We start from the raw sequence: 17,361 nt of genomic DNA on the forward strand, positions 1-17,361 counted from the left end.
TGATACCCACCAGGATGCTAATTTTTTATTCATAAAAAATAAAAAAAATAAAAGTAAGAATGTAATGCAAATAACCAATTTACAATGATAAAATTAGGATAAGGATTAATATAGTGAAGACTAATATATATATATATATAGTTATTGCTTATCAAAACCTTTATTTTTAATTTTTTGCATTTTTTCAAATTTGAAATTTAGAAATGTATTTAGAATTTATACAAGTCTAACAAAATACTAAATAAAGACAAAATGAATTCATAAACCTAAAATACATCTTGAAATCTAACATTTGAAATAATATTCAATATATATATATATATATTATATTCTTTTTACTGAAAACCACAAACAATTAAGCGATAGATAAACTCAATGTTGATGATCTCTAGAACTATATACATTCACATATGTATATATTTTGACTTCTCGAAGAATATGGTTGCTATAATTATTTTTGTTTTTGTTTATTGGTAATTAATTAAGGAGCCAATTAAGAGGAGGAATTTAGAGCATCTCAAATGGTTCTTTCTAGTGGAGTCTATGTAGAATTGATTTTGGAAAGTGTTCATGCTTATGTGGTATTCTTTCTATTTAATAGATAATGTTTTGGACAATTTCTCTCCAATGGATTCTGTTTAAAATGTCATGGAATGCTAATGTGTAATTTTTAAAATTATATCTAATTAAAAAAACCAAAAATCCACATAGGAGTTATTTTTCTTTTGACAAAAGTCAATAAAAATAAACAAAATGCTGACTCAGCCTATCTAACAGAGTTTTCAGAAGTAGACAGTGTCTTTCACAACTTCTATTTCTTTTGTTGCCACATTAGCTTGACGGAACTAATGCACAAAACCATTGAAAATGATTTTTTTTTAAAATCCTATTTATTTATCTGATATGGCAAAGGATTTTTAAATGGACAGAATCAATATATAAAGCCATTGGAGATGCTCTTATATATGAAAGAGAAGATAGCAATCCATCGTGGGACATTTTTATCCACAAACCATGAAATACGCAACAGTAGACATCATGGATGTTTTGTAACTGTTAATGGGTGCCAAAAAGTCGGTTAGCTTTTCTAATCAATTTTCATTTAACATTAATATCAATTCAACCCCAATATTCTTAGCAAGCTTCCTTATGTTTTACGTTGGAATTAAGTGAACACCATTTATTACCAATTACATGACTACTACTATCATTGATTAATTAAACGTTTTATATTTCAATAATAATTTCCTTCATTTTTTTACATACATTTATAAAGTCAAGTCTCACATTGCTCATAAATGGCGCACCCTATAATCATATATGTATGTAAACCTAGGATTTTAAAAACAACTTGATTAACATTTTTGAGATAGGCTCAATATACCACTAGGTTGTTGCATATTTTTCTCAATATATACATATGCAACCTTTTTACTTAATTCCCTTTCCATAATATATTTTTAACTTAGTATATATAAATTAATATATATTGATATTTTTCAAAAGAATATATATATATATATATATATATTTATCATTTACAATAATACCCCCTTATACTTACAATAATTTTTTTTTCCATATTGTATTTTGAACCCAGAACCTTTTAGGTGTGAATAATTTACCAACTGTATCCACCTTACTTAACCAAAAATATATATTGGTAGTTGGTTACTTTTCCTTTTAGTTTGGTCTTTAGTAACGGAAGGATTTATTACTTCGCACATATGTTTGACAAATTGATACTTGTATAGAATCACCTGTTGCAAAATAAATAAATAATAAAGATAAAAAGGAAAATATAATAAAAATTACACCAATACCTTTTAATCTTCTTTTTTCTTTTCTTTTTTTTTCTTTTTTTTTATTGGAGGTTGGATTCATAGTGAAGAAACAATAGAAGTTGCCATTATTATTGTTATTATTATTAATTCTTTTCTTTTTTATTATTGTTGTTATTATTATTAATTTTTATATAAACTCCTAAGCTACATATGTAAACAATATATATGCAGTTATAGTTCGTATGTTAGTAATTGGTAAAGTTAATGAAAATTTAAATCTCTTAAGAAAATAATAACCTTTTTATGTTTCAATGGCTTTTAGGATATGGGAAAGTGATCATGGATAAGGGAATGAGATTTTCAATTTTATTTAAGAAAAAAAAAAAGATAGGTGGAAATTTTTTCTCTAGGTGTCATTTTAGAATCATTGTGAAACTAAATTATATTTCGATTTTATAAAAATACAAATTTACTTTTAATTTGTAACACAAAATTAAATTTAATAATTTTCAATCTTAAAACTTCTATTACTAATCAAAATTACAAGAGAAAAGTTGAATCACATGAATTAATTTTTAGAAATTTAATCCCACAAATCTACTTTCCTCACAAGTTTAACACTTTCCAAATAAAAGCATAAGCATTCCATAAATGGAAAGAGGTTAGTTTACATATGATAGGACCCGTCCCAATGACATTTCCCAGGATCTCCCAGGTGGTCCAACCTAATGAACTCCCATTGGAACATCCCTAGAGGATATCCAATGGAATCTCATTTAAAATGTGGACAATCGATCACAAATAATATCAATAATACCTCAATATATATAAATATAAAACAACAACAGCATAAAAGTCCTTATTCGGCCTATTATAACACAGGCCATTACTACACACATAAATATCATGGTCTTTACTAAGCCCCATATTTAAAATTAGAGCATTCTAAGAATGTCAACAAATTCTAAGAGTACAAATAAGTAATAAATAAGTCCAGAAGTTAATGATAAATAAAGAAAGGATAAATACGGCTGCTATCGTGGAAGGAACAAAGCGATAAGCTGTGGGCGAGGTAGACTGCTATTAGCTGTCTGAGCATAGGGGAATGAATTTAAAACAATAAAGAGTGAGTAAAGAAATCTCAATGAGTGGCATAGTATAATAGAAAAATAATAATTTGTTTCCATAAAATCTCTTTCAAGATCTCTCGTTCCACTCATTTAAAAAGTTTCCCGTTTAAAATCATTTCGTAAAAACCTAAACTTGTACCCCAATTAACCTCATAAAAATCGATGCTCAAAAGTATAAAATGAACAATCAATATAATATTACAAAATACCTTAATCAAGATATAAATATTGAGCATAAAGTCTTATAAACACAATTTCACGAAATAAATATAAAATTTTCAATATGTTTCTCAAATCAATTATTTTCCAAAATAATTTAAAATCTCAATTCAAATATCAGGATATTTAATTAACATAATTCACAAGTTCACTATGAACTCATAAAAATTAAAAATCAATAAAAATCTTATTAAAATCATCATAAAATGATAACTCATATAAGTGAAAGTAGATATTATATATGCATAAAGCAATCATTTCAATCAATTTGTATATACGTAAAATATCCAACCACACATATATATTATTCTATATACCCAAAATATTTTAAAAATAATAATCACTCACAGTACTGCAGATGCTCGCTCACTCCTACTCCCCTGCAGGACCGCCTCTAGACTCAATACGAGTGTCAGTAATATAATAAAATATTTTTTCAGGCTCCAATAATTAAGAAAAAGATATTTTTGAACATCAAATGTCTTAAAATGATTTATACTACTATAAAATTACATAAATTGAACACTGGCCGGTCCAATTATACTGTGTACTCCAAGGATCTGGTATCCAAAATTGGGGCTTTTCACCCGAAGACTAATCGTTCAAAATTAAATCTCCTAATGGGTCCTAATGATATCCAATTTCACTAATCCAACTACAATTTTAACCAATTTGACCAATTTTGTCCAAACACAGTCCAAATTTATCCGATAATTAACTTATTCACCCAAAAATAGAAAAATTATCAAACGATCTCCAAAATTCACAAACTTCATAATGATGGAAAGCCCAAGAGATAAGGAACTCACCGGTATGCTTACCTCGGTCCAAAAGTTCTTCTGGTGGTCGGAAAACTCGTTTGAAGCTTTGGTCGAACTTCCAATTGTTGTATCTCTCAAACGGTGATGAATCTGGGTAGAGTAACCATGGAAATGAGTTTAGAGGGTCCAAAAATAATGGAAAAGGTCTATGGGTTGGCCTGAAACGGCCGAAAAATATGAAAATCCAGCGACCCACCTCGCCGGCCAGATCCTGGCTCGTCCGGTAGTCGTTCGCAGTGAAATTTTATGGCCAAGCTCACCTCGATGTGAGCTTCCTCCCTGGATGGTGCATGTACAAGATTGGTGGTCGGAATGGGCAAAAATGGCAATGACTTGGTTCATCGTTAAACGGATCGAAATGACCCAGTTCGGATCCACGGGTTTAGGGGAGGATTTCTCATGTTTTGGGGATGAAATGGGTATTTTGAAAATTGATTTCCTGTTTCGCATGCTTAACGAGGCTTATATAGAATCTTGGATCATTAACAGATAAAAACTATGGATTGGTTTGGACACTGATATAAAACTTATGCTTAAAATTTCTCAGGATCATAACTTTTTATCCGTAACTCAAAATTTGGCGTACCACCAGTCTATGAACTCGTATCGATGAGCTCTACACAATGGTACATCAGTCAAACCAAAAATATTAACCATAGAAAAAGTCAACTTTGGATCCACATACTGTTCCCTTGGTCAAATCTAGTCAAACTTTGTCAAACTGGTCAAACTTATACAACAAAGTAGTTTGGTACAGGTTATTACAACATATGATTTTTTAGCCTCCAAGTGGCTAAAAACACCGGCTAATTGTGTACTTGCATTACTTACGAAGTTTAGGGTGTTATGATGCTGTGTACAAAAATAATACAATAATGATAATAAGGAACTAAAAGTGAAAGAACCAAAGAAGATTCAGGGACACTAGCACCAAAAAATAGAAAAATAAAATAAAAAAGTAAACTTAAAGGGTTCTTTAAATACACTTAATTAGTGTATAGGTATGTACTATAATGTTTCTTAATTTTGAAATGAGGAAGCTAATTAATTAATTAGTAATTGATGGACTTTTAGTGGTTTTGTTAAAGGAATAACAGAATCAATTATCTGGAATAGAAAATTAGTTTTATCCAGCATTCTTCATTCACATATAGAGAGTTTGGTCAGAAAAGATTAGTTCTTGTAGAAAAAAAAAAACATAGATCATGGGGAAATCTAGATAGATGTATAGGATTCCCAAATGGTTGAGTTGTTGTTGTTGCTATTACTATTATTATTATTATTCAGTAAATAGAAAAGATTGAAGGGGTATAGGCTGGTTTGGGCCTTTGTAATCCCAAAAAATTTATTTATAACCTGCATATGTCTATGTTTATAATTTCATACATATAAGTGAGTCTTCATTCCAAACGATGGTGGAACTTCATAAAATCATAATTAGCTATATAATATATATGTATTGTTCTAGGTGCAGTCGCCTATCTTATCCTGCACATCAATAATTTTTCTAAGTCGAAATATATTAGTGTTTACATATAATTTATGTGAAAAAATAAATTCTCATCAACGACAGATTGCCAATGCCACCATAACTCGGGTGACTACTCCTAGGAAAATGGAACTATATATATATATATAACATCAATAGCCAGGTTCACATTAAATTGTTCTAAAAATTTTAGTATTAGAATCTCATTCCATTAAATTGTGTTAAGTTAGATTTAAAAATAAACTAATAATATATTATGGATTTAATAAAATATTAAAATTTTATTAAAAAAAAATGAATCTTATATAAATTTAGAAAAATATTGATATATTTTTAACTTCCAGTATTTGAAATAAATTTAAGAATTGATAAGCGCCTAGGAAATTCTAACCGTATAACCGTTAATTAAATTGATATTATAAAAGCCTGGTTACATATAATGTATAATGATATAAAAGGAAATAATGATGACAATCATTACAATGTGCACTATCCAAATTAGCTTTATTCCCCTTTTATTATCTGAAGCCAAAATTTGTTTTATTATTTATTCGAAAATTTATATACAAATATATATATATGTATACGTCGACTATGTAAATTGTGCTCTATGCCTGTCAGTTTTACATCAACTAACGAAAACATGTGATTAATATTATTACACAGGGAAAACTTTTTTTTTTTTTTTTCCTTTGATCCCTTTATCGGCGGACACAAAATTATTGCTTTAAAAAGCTGGGAATAATTAATAGCTTAGATTCTGAGAGAAAATCTTGATCTGATGTTGTTTTTATTATAGTAATATAACTATATGAACATGGAAACAATTACAAATTATGACAAATTTGAAAGGATTATGCAAACTACGACAAATTTGAAAAAAGTTATGCAAATTAAGCCAAAGTCACACCCATCACAATGATATATGATACAATTTATAGATAAATATAGTCAAAGATAATGTATAATATGTTTGGATAATATTAGAAAAAAATGTTCGTATTAATATATATATATATATATATACAAAATAAAAGAGCCATTTTTGACATAAAAACAAGTCTATAAATAGCAGCATCAGCTCAGTGTTCAAGCATCCTCATCTCTCTCTCTCTCTCTCTCAAAAGCTAGCCAAGCATGAAGATAATGCTAAGCTTCTTCTCCAATGGAGAACAAACAAGCAAACACAAAATCCTTCCATTTTTCATCTTCTTAGCTACACAATCCTTATTATGTTCATCCATTTTATCTAACCCAGTTCCTTCATCACTCTCCAACTTCTCCAAGTTTCCCGGAAAATTATCATCCGCAGCAACCATTTTCTCAGCATGCAAACACACCCCTTATCAAGCAGACTGTGAATCCTCATTAGTCTCATTCAAATCCATCAATCACAATAATCTTCCAAAAAACCACAAAGATGTCTTTGATATCTCAGTCCAATTCACCATGGAAAAAGCTCGTTCTGCTAGAGCTCTTGCATACAACATCACTCTATCAGAAAGAAAGTTCCATGCTCAGTTCAACGGCGGTGGTGGCATCACCGACTGCCTCGAACTTCTCGACGACAGCGTCGACCTTCTCGCCAAAGTCATGATCAGCAGCCGCCATGGCTATGTTGATGGTGATCATGGTGATGGTGATGATGTCCATACATGGCTCAGTGCTGCTCTAACCAATCAACAAACATGTCTCGAGAGCCTTGAAAGGTACCGGATTAAGGATGAGAAAGGTGTGATGGAGGCGAATTCACAAAGTTTGAGCAAATCCGTAAGCAACTCTTTGGCTCTCTACCTTTCTAGTGCTAAACCTTCAAACCCTAGCAATGGTGGCCGGCGACGACGGAGATTGTTGTCGTCGGGGAATTTTCCGACGTGGGTTTCGGCCGCTGAGAGGAAACTTCTTGAAACTCCTGTGGGAGAGATAGAAGCTCATGCTGTTGTGGCTAAAGATGGGAGTGGGACTCATATGACAATAAGTGAAGCTTTAGGTGCATCAATGGCTGGAGGAGGAGGGAGGACTGTGATTCATGTGAAAGCTGGGACTTACCATGAATATATCAAGATTCCAACAAAGCAAAAGAATGTCATGTTGATTGGTGATGGGAAAGGAAAATCTGTGATTGTTGGTGATAGAAATTACGAAGATGGTTGGACTACCTATGAATCTGCCACTGTTGGTAAGTACAAAATTTCTCTCATCTATTTTTACTTTTTTTAACATATTTAAATTTTGGATAAAAAAATTAACAATTTTGAAAATACGATATCTTTTATGAATTTGTTTTGTTTTTTAATAAGTTTATAGACATGTGATGAATGTTATTTCGATCCACTTATTTATATATATACATTTACATATCGATTTTTTTTCAATATTTCAAATCCATAATTTATTAGATGTAGATGTGTATGACAAATTCATTAAGCCAATCTCACTTAATATCTACCATATCAATCGGTAATTATGAAAAAATTTGGCAATGTTGTGTCTCAAGGATAGTCTTTGTTTTGGTTTTTTTTTTTTTTTTTTTTTTTTTTTTTTTTTAAATTTGTTTTAACTTTATTCATTAGAGATACATAAAAAGGGTGATACTAGCTAGGTGTATATGTATTTTGGTTAATTAATTATTTTCTTTTAAGTTTCTCTCTTTTCTTTTCGTCCACACTTTTTGTTTAGAGATATTAATGATTAAAGTTTTTGGCATAAAAGCCTTGGATGGTCTACCAATATGAGGTGGGGCTAAGCTATAATTGTCAAATTCATTTAATTTTGTTTTTCATTCGCCAAAAAAAAAAAAATTCATTTGATTTTTTTTCTTTCTTTCTTTCTTTTTTTTTTTTTTTTGGGTTTTTCTAGTAACCCAAAATTCCTGGTCCAAAATTAGGTTGAGTCAACAAAAAATGGAAATAACTGTTAACATCTCAACTTTCCCAATAAATAGGAGTCAACCTTATTTAATCCCTTAAATAATTTATTGTTTTCTGATTGTATAAGAGCTAGAGGGGCTAACAAAATACCAGATGAGCTAATTATTCCTTATAGAAAAATCAAACTTTCATGAGGATACAATTGGAAACCTAATAATGTTTTGTGAATATATTGATGTATATTTCAATGTCTTTTCGTTGCATGCTTTACGTAGAAAAGTGATGAAATAGTAATTTTCAGTTCATAGCTATACACATATCATATATATTACATATCATATTTTCTTTTTTTAAAATACAAAATTAGTTTATGGGATCTAATATTCTTTATTATTATTTTTATTATTCAGAAATAGGGATTTTCTAAATCAGTAATATGTATAGCTTTTATAGATGACAATAAATCAGAAAAGTCTATACATATTACTGATTTAGAAAATCCCTAATTTTACATAGACTTTTCTAAATCATTGTCATATTCTTTATTATAGCTTTTCTGTCTCTAGTATGGTAGATGCTCGGAGCGCGTTGGTTTTTCTTTAAGCTAATTTTTATTTAAACAAAAAAAATGTTTTTTATGCAAGATATTTTTTTATTCATATGTAAAAGTAGCGTAAGTTACAGGATTAAGCAATAATTAGCTAATTATTAGAGATAGTACACATAATTAATCAAAAAAAAAATTATATTATCTGTCGTTTATTATCTATATGATTGAATTAGTGGACCAAGAAGATCAACCTTTGCTTCTGGTTGGTTTAAACGGACAGTAGTACAATTTCAATTTTCAAGTGCATATCTAGCTGGTAATTATTATTAACTTCCCTATGATGCTAAGGGACACTATGACCCACTGGTGATCACTCATCCTGTGCTCATAATTTTGTCTCAACCTATATATATATATATATATATGTAATTAAATATATATTGGTCCTACATAATGCAGGATATATTTTCTTCTAATAATTTTAACTTTTACTGCTATATGATTTAGCACAAGAATTGATTTGATAGAAAATAAAATACAAACAAACAAACAAAAAACAGAATCTTGAATCCCAATTAACGATGATATGATTAATTAAGGATACAATATTATTTCTGTTAAGCTCTTAATAATTCAAATTTCTAAATCCTACAAACAACCATCTTAATTACATTGTTAACCAAATTATTCTCTCTCTAAGGCGCCATGGGAGATGGATTCATAGCACGAGACATAACATTTTTGAACAGCGCCGGACCATCAAAACACCAAGCGGTGGCACTCCGCGTAGGCTCGGACAAATCGGTGATCTTCCAATGCTCCATCATCGGCAACCAAGACACACTCTACACCCTGTCCAAGAGACAATTCTACAGAGATACCGACATCTACGGCACCGTAGACTTCATCTTCGGAGACTCAGCCGTCGTCTTCCAATCCTGCAACATCTATGCTCGAAAACCGGCTTCAACGAACGTCAAGAACTTCATCACGGCCCAAGGCCGGTCCAGCCCGGACCAGAACACCGGGATTTCCATCCACCGCTGTAAGATCTCGGCCGCCAATGACCTTGCTCCTGTAAAATCCAAATACGAAACTTATCTCGGAAGGCCGTGGAAGCAGTACTCGAGGACTGTTATCATGCAGTCTTTCATCGACGATTCTATTCACCGGTCCGGTTGGTCTCCTTGGTCCGGCGGTTTCGCTCTCAAAACGCTTTACTATGGGGAGTATATGAACTCTGGACCTGGTTCTTCAACTGCTTTTAGGGTTAAGTGGCCCGGTTGTCATCCTTCACTCACTCCTGCTGAAGCTAAACCTTTCACTGTTGGCAGTTTCATCGCAGGTGATCTTTGGTTGCCTGCCACTGGTGTTTCTTTTGACTCGGGTTTGCTTGGATAAACTCTAAACGTCGTGTCAATAAAATAGCCAATGACCATAAGGTTCATTTGATATGCAGGATTGGATTGGATCGGATTGGAAATGATTATTTTTAAGTTTAATTTTAAAAAATGTTTGATACTACTGATGGATAGACTTAAATTACTCTGACTCAATCCAGTACTGTCCTGCATACCAAACTACTCTGATCCTTATAGTTAGGTCTACAGCTTTGTAAATGATATTATTTGTTTAATAATAAGTTCTGTGTTTATACCATCTTCTGTTTTGGTCAAAATCAACTGAAAAGGGTGCAGCTGAATGAGCTGAGGCTGAACTGCTATGTGGAGAAAACAAATGTAAAGTTATGAGTTAGTCAATTTGGGTTGGTCCAGCTAGGTCATGACCAAAAATCAGTGCTATAAGCTTTTCATGGCACATGTGTATAACTGATATGTATGTACATTTTCACCAAAAAAAAAAATATATATATATAATAAGGGTATATGTATGTACATTGTGTCTTTTTCATTACAATTTGCAAAATTTACATTTGCATATGGTATATTGGTCTATCCCCTTTATTAATGTTGTGCAGTCATTCAAAAAAAAATGTTGTGAAGCAAAAAAAAGGAAACAATATAAATATATAGCAAGCGAACAATGGAAACTGATCACATATAATGGATGAGATGTTTAAATAACCAGCTGTCAAAAGTGCACTTGGAAACAGAGAGATCTTCTTCCACAACAACCATAATGGGTCCTCTAGTTGTCTGCCTGAAGCTTCATTTGTGGAAGACACAATCAAAGTCAAATCCCATTTAATCACACTTTAATTGGTCACACCAACCATATGACACCCATTTAGCAATAGTGTTAAGTGAAACACACAGAAGCTTTAGTCCAACTGATTAATTAGTTTCTTACCGCCAAAACAAATTGAGGGTCCCTAGCCACACACAATATAAAACTGATATATTAAACACCAAAAAAAACGAAGAGGGGAGGGGGCGTAGTTGATTTAATTGCAAATAATTAATTTTAGAAAAACAAAATAATAATAATAAATTTTGGCTAAAATAAAATGTATTTTCGATTACAATAAAATGTAGTCAGAAAAATTAAATTTAGTCTACCAGTCATTGATCAGAATATGATATGAGTTCATTTTTTCGATTGATATTTTTAACTTCGAAATTTGACATTAAATTTTTATTACAATTATTGCTTATAATTTTTTTGTAGTCATCATGTGTAGCAAGGCTTGATCTATTCCTATAGCCAGATTGCCGACATATATTTTAATAAAGAAAAAGGTTATTTGTCACTTTTAGTGAATGATTACCGGTGGATTTATATGTTAAAATTGCAATTTAAATGATTATTATTAAATAATTTATTTTTAAAATTTTAAAATAAAAAAATAAAAAAATTAAATGTTTCAATTAAATTTCACTATATAAAATGATGATTATCACCTATGATGACAAAGTAAGATTCATTAATAAATTAAGCCTTAACAATAACTTAGATTTCATGTTCTATCTTTATCTTCTTTTTTTTTCCCTTATTTTTTTAGGCGTTAAATTCATATCTGATCTAAGCTAATTCCACTGTTTCAAACACAAATAAGCCTTGTTTTGTTTCAGCGATCTAATATTTTAGAATAATGACTTCTGTGATAATATATAGTTGTTTGATTTGCTTAGTTTAAAACAATCAAATTATTAGACAAGACTGTCTCTTTAGGACAACCTAATTGACATGACCAGTGATGATAATCTTATGGTTTAAGGTGTGGTGGTGAAACAGAACTAGGATCATTTCTTTATTTTTTTTAATTTTTATTATTATTATTTTTTATGTTTGTTTATGTTAGAATAGATAAGATCAAACTTTTTTATGACAAAAAATTGAAAAAGATAAATTAATTCAATTTAAACATGTATTCAAATATGTTCAAAGTAGTTAAAAAAGTAGAGAATTGAGGTCCCACGAAACCTCTATTTTTAAAAAAATCAGATGAGACTGAACTTGTGTGTACAAGAAACTGAGTGATCGGACATGGAAGTTTTGGGCCTTATAATGTTGGAATGGATCAATTGAAATAGATGAGCAAAATGAAATTTGGTAGTAATCCATACTTGGGCCTCAAAATCCTCCTTGTATATTGTATATAGGAAAATTTTCAAAATAATAAAAAAAATAAACAACGAAGAAAACAAAAAAGTGTGGCAAATTTTTTTAGCCGCTGCTTTTGGCCATAAAACTCTAAAAACAAATCCCTGCCAAATTAATAAGGGCTAATTCCTTTTTGCGATCATCACTAATCACCATTGAGGAAAACTTATACAAATTTGGGTGAAAACTAAAAAGAAAAGAAAAAGATATATCATTGATATTTGATTGAAAATGGAAAGATTGAAGAGATTAAGGAAGAAGAAGAATATATGCAAAATATATGAATATTTAGAAAAATATCAGCTGTATAACCAAGTCATGTTGGACTAAACTAAACGAGCATCAAAAGTTGACACATGGCGAAATGAAATCCACATAGCAATGATTACGTGTCGTTTATTGGTTGGTATAAATAGCTGATATCATATTTTAAGGTATGCACACGGAGATTAATAAAGAAAAAAAGAAAGGATAATGAGGAAATCTCTTTCATTTTCTTTTTTGAAGAAAGGATAATGAGGGAGTTAAGAGGTCTAATTCGAAAGCTTCATGCACGTGCATGGGTTGGGTATAAGGGACCCGTTATTATATTATATTATATACAAAAACTTTATAATTGACGTGGAATCTAATTCTATGGATTCGAAAGTGCAATTAAGGGACATAATAATTATAACAGAAGAAGCCCCTACGCAACTTGATTTTGTTAATTATGAATTGTGTTTTTTTTTTCTCTTTGCTTTTATGATTTGTTTGTTTGTATTTGTTAATTTGGTAGTGGGTTAAAAACAAAATTTCATTTAATTCACACTTGCAAAACTTTTATGGATGATTTTTGGGGTCATGTGGATCAACAGGGGTTACATGAGTACCAAAAAAGTCACTATTGATTTTTATGTATTTAATTAATTATTTAGTTTTTATGGTTGAGTTCTTCTTTCTTTTATTTATTTTCTATTTATTATTATTATTATTATTATTTTGCTACATACGTGGTAATTGTATGTTAACCGTGAATGCTTTACACAATGAAGCAAAGGGCGTCTATTCAATCATCGATTGGATTCAAATTATAGTTCTACAACTGTTAGCCTTGCGCATGTATCACATTAATAATATAAAGAATTCCATTCGGTTTGATATGCAAAATTGATTTAGATTGGATTAGATATGTTACTTTAATTTCAATCCAACCAAATTGTACTATTTCAAATTTTAGCAATTTGATTAGACTGGATAATAAATAGTACAATCCAAAATCCTTGTATTCGAGACAGATATAGGTTTTAAAACTGGCTTTAATACCGAAATATTAGCTAGACACAATATATATATATATATATATACATATATTATATATAATAATAGCATTATCGTTATCTCCATTTGTCTGTGTATAAAGCAAAAAAAATCTATTGTGTCCTTATTGTTGGATTGTTAAGTTTTTTTTTTTTAAGTCTTATTTGGGAACTGTCAAACCTTTAAAAGAAAAATATTTTAAAAATTATTTTCTTAAAAATTAGCCTCTTAGAAATTAGTTTTTTTATTGTTTGGTTAGTTTGAGCAAATTTAAGACATGAAAACAATCAAAATTATTTGTATTTCAAGGTTGACAATAATTAGGACGAAGAGTATTTACTCCAGTGGTTGAACATTTTTATTTGTATCCATAGGAATACGAATTCGAATTATGATAAGAAAGGAATTTTAAGTAGACTGTAATTTAGATAAATTGTTCAAAAAAAAAAAATATATATATATATATATATAGATGAATTAAATTTTCAAATTAATCTAGGAATAACAATTTTTTGTAGAAAATACTTTTCGCTTGATTTTCCTAATTTTGAAAATTAGATTTCTAAAGGACCATAATACAGGAAAGTCTTTTCCGAAGAATTTCAAATTCTCAAAAGAATAATACTTCCCAAATAAGACGTAAGGAATGATTGCATATTCTAATCTAATTTGGAACCATTTTACCTTCGGCTCTCATTTTTAAATATAAAAATTTAGGCTTTTGATTTGCCATATATTTACTACAATTTTGTATAATTAGAGCTTTTAGCTACCTTTTTTATGATTTTTGGCTATCCTTTTTGAAATTGTCGGCTACATATAATTAAAGTTTAAATATTGATATTTAAAAAAAAAAATTACAATTTGCGTGAGTCATGTGATATGAAATTGTCAACCATCATCATCAGCCGCAAGATTAAATTGGATAAAATTATAAAGCAAAAGTTTAGGACTCATTTGTTAACGGGTGTTTGATAATTCATTGGTTTTTTATTTTTGATTTTAATTTTTTTTCTATATAATTATGTATAACTTGACGGTTATTTTAAATATTAGTTAGTGTACAATTTAAAATTGTGTTCTTTTTGTTTTTGCATTTTTTTCTTTCCTTCACAATTAACTAAAAAATTAAAAAAATTAAATAAAACAAAAAAATCACAACAGTAATATTTATGTTCTGGTTTTGGTTTTTTTTTTTTTCTTTTTTCTTTGAAAGGGTCGAACCATGCATGAATAATCAATTACTACCATAGAAGTTTTTTATCAAAAGAATAGTCATTTATTGCGGTAAATATATATACATATAGAATCTCTCCCACGGAAAAATTCAAATAGATTATGTTTGGGACATTGATAAAGATGATAGTTTTTTAAAAAAATTATCTTTTATACAGATGTCCTGGAAGAAATTCCTCCAAAATTTCTTGCATGTAAGAAAAATTATATTTATATATATAATATTATTAAAATAAGCATCATTAAATTTTATAACCAGTATAAAATAGCTTTCAATTCCGTGCTTGGTTTTTTTTCTTTTTTTTTTTTTCTTTCCTTTTTAAACTTGTAGTTAGGTAAGAAGTGAAGTCATCACAATCAAGAAAAATTGAAACTTGTTGTCGTCGAAATTTGGTTTGCCACTTAGATTTGCAGAAGCAATGTCACTTTGACCTAGTAAACAGAAAGGATAAAAGAATCTCTTGTTACTTGAAAAATGGTTTGAATCAATTTAGTTGGAAAATAACCTAAAAATGAAGGAAATGGGTCAGGGAGAGTGGTGCATTATTATTAGTGCAAAACCTTTGATACTCAAGTCAGGTTCAAGTCCAATGTATTCCCCTACTTGAGTTGCAGAGAAACTATAGGGGTGGATTTCTTTGAAAATAAGGAGAAGAAGAAGAGGATTCCAAACCTTAATTTATCTTGAGGATTTGCAGAGCCTCGTTGCTTGAGAAGGCTTGGATGATTGCCAGTTGGATCTTCCTTCAACTTCCTTATGCTTCTTTGCCAAGTGGTTTCACTCTTAGACTATGATCTTTGCCCAGTTGGAGGTTATGATGAGGTTTGCTTATCCTGGATATCTATCGTTAGTTACTTATGCCCAGATGGCATTGTTATTGGTTATTAGGGCCCATCCAAGATCTCTTATCGGAACTCTAGATAAGCCTTGATCTCAGAAAAATTCTATTGGATCTTACAACAAAAAATTTGGCAGCATCTCTCCTAAGGGTTGGACATGCCACAAAATTTCCTGCACAGAAAATACACTTCTAAAAGCATCATCTTATTCCTTCCACTTTACTACAAATAATTTCACAAATTTCAGCACTTTATAATAATACAATAGATGGAATATGCATAATATTAATTAAATAAATATCCAACATAGTAATAGAGCATCATAGGGCCTACAATTAAATAGAGAATTTAATACAGCACAAGATAGAAAGAGATGTTACAAAATAAGAAAAATAAGGATAGAAACAGGCTTTTTGGAGTGCGGCAACGAACAAAAACATTGAACTCGCCCCCGGACAATCAACATCTACTAACTTGAGCCTAGGGGAAAGAATTTAAAAATATGAGATGCTAATCATCTCAGTGAGTGACCCCAATAACTACATAAATAATAATAATAAAATATTGCATAAATATGATTTATAATAAATACATAAATAAGATAGTAATTAGGTAAATTAAAGAATTTTCTCTCAAAACCCTTACAATTTCACTCCGTTGAAAAAAATCTCAATTTTTAAAACAATTTTTACAAAACCCATTATTTTTATATCCCAAATATATAGAAAATTAATACGTATATGAATACAAATAAAATTCAAATAATTTAAAATTGAAAATCAACCTTGAAAATAATTTAGTAACAAATTATTAAATTTGAATGAATATCATAAAATAAAATAAAATCACAAATAAAATTTGTTATAGAAAAATATGTTATCAATCAAAATTAAACTCAATATATAACAAATAATATTTGGATTTAATAAATCAAGTAAATAATAAAAGAATATTTTAATTAAATTAAATCATCCATTTGAAATAAATGGTAGAAATATATTAAAATTTATTTTAAAACATCAAATCCATTTAAATAATAAAAATATGATACAAATGCATTTTAAGACATTAATTTAAAATAATTGATAAAAATATGAATAAATACATTTTAAAAACATTAATTGAAATAATTGATAAAACACAATTCAATATATTTAAATTTAAAAACGATTTTAAAATATTTTTGCTTTGAAAGTCGTTTTGAGAAAACAACTTGATGCACTACAATACATATCAGTGGTGCTAAACGGTACTCAGCGTCTCAAGTACCACTCTGACGGGGAGGTTAAAGAGAGAACCTGCAACGGTCATCTTGGCGTCCTAATGGCTGATGCTCATTATGCATTATACCTGCCTAACCTCAAGTCCATGACTCCTACAAGAAGATCCTATATACTTGCGTACTAACAACCACAATATATAAACTATAGAACACCAATACTGTATGGTGAATCTAAAATCATAAAATCGTAAATCGCATAAATATTACTGGGTTTATTACTTCCTTTTGAACCCATTAAAATTCCACCTTTCTTTTAAATTATCGCTATAAATCTATC

General features: G+C 29.6%; 1 protein-coding gene across 1 annotated transcript; it reads left to right on the forward strand.

Moving 5' to 3' along the window:
• Window positions 1-6,530: 6,530 nt before the first annotated feature.
• Window positions 6,531-10,774, forward strand: LOC107422230 (probable pectinesterase/pectinesterase inhibitor 35). The gene is made up of 2 exons (XM_048477412.2): window positions 6,531-7,622; window positions 9,564-10,774. The coding sequence occupies exons 1-2, from the start codon at window positions 6,581-6,583 to the stop codon at window positions 10,262-10,264; spliced, it is 1,743 nt and encodes a 580-aa protein (XP_048333369.2). The 5' UTR covers window positions 6,531-6,580; the 3' UTR covers window positions 10,265-10,774.
• The last annotated feature ends 6,587 nt before the right edge of the window (window positions 10,775-17,361 follow it).

The sequence above is a fragment of the Ziziphus jujuba genome, chromosome 3 (genome assembly GCF_031755915.1).
Source record: "Ziziphus jujuba cultivar Dongzao chromosome 3, ASM3175591v1".
NCBI lineage: Eukaryota > Viridiplantae > Streptophyta > Magnoliopsida > Rosales > Rhamnaceae > Ziziphus > Ziziphus jujuba.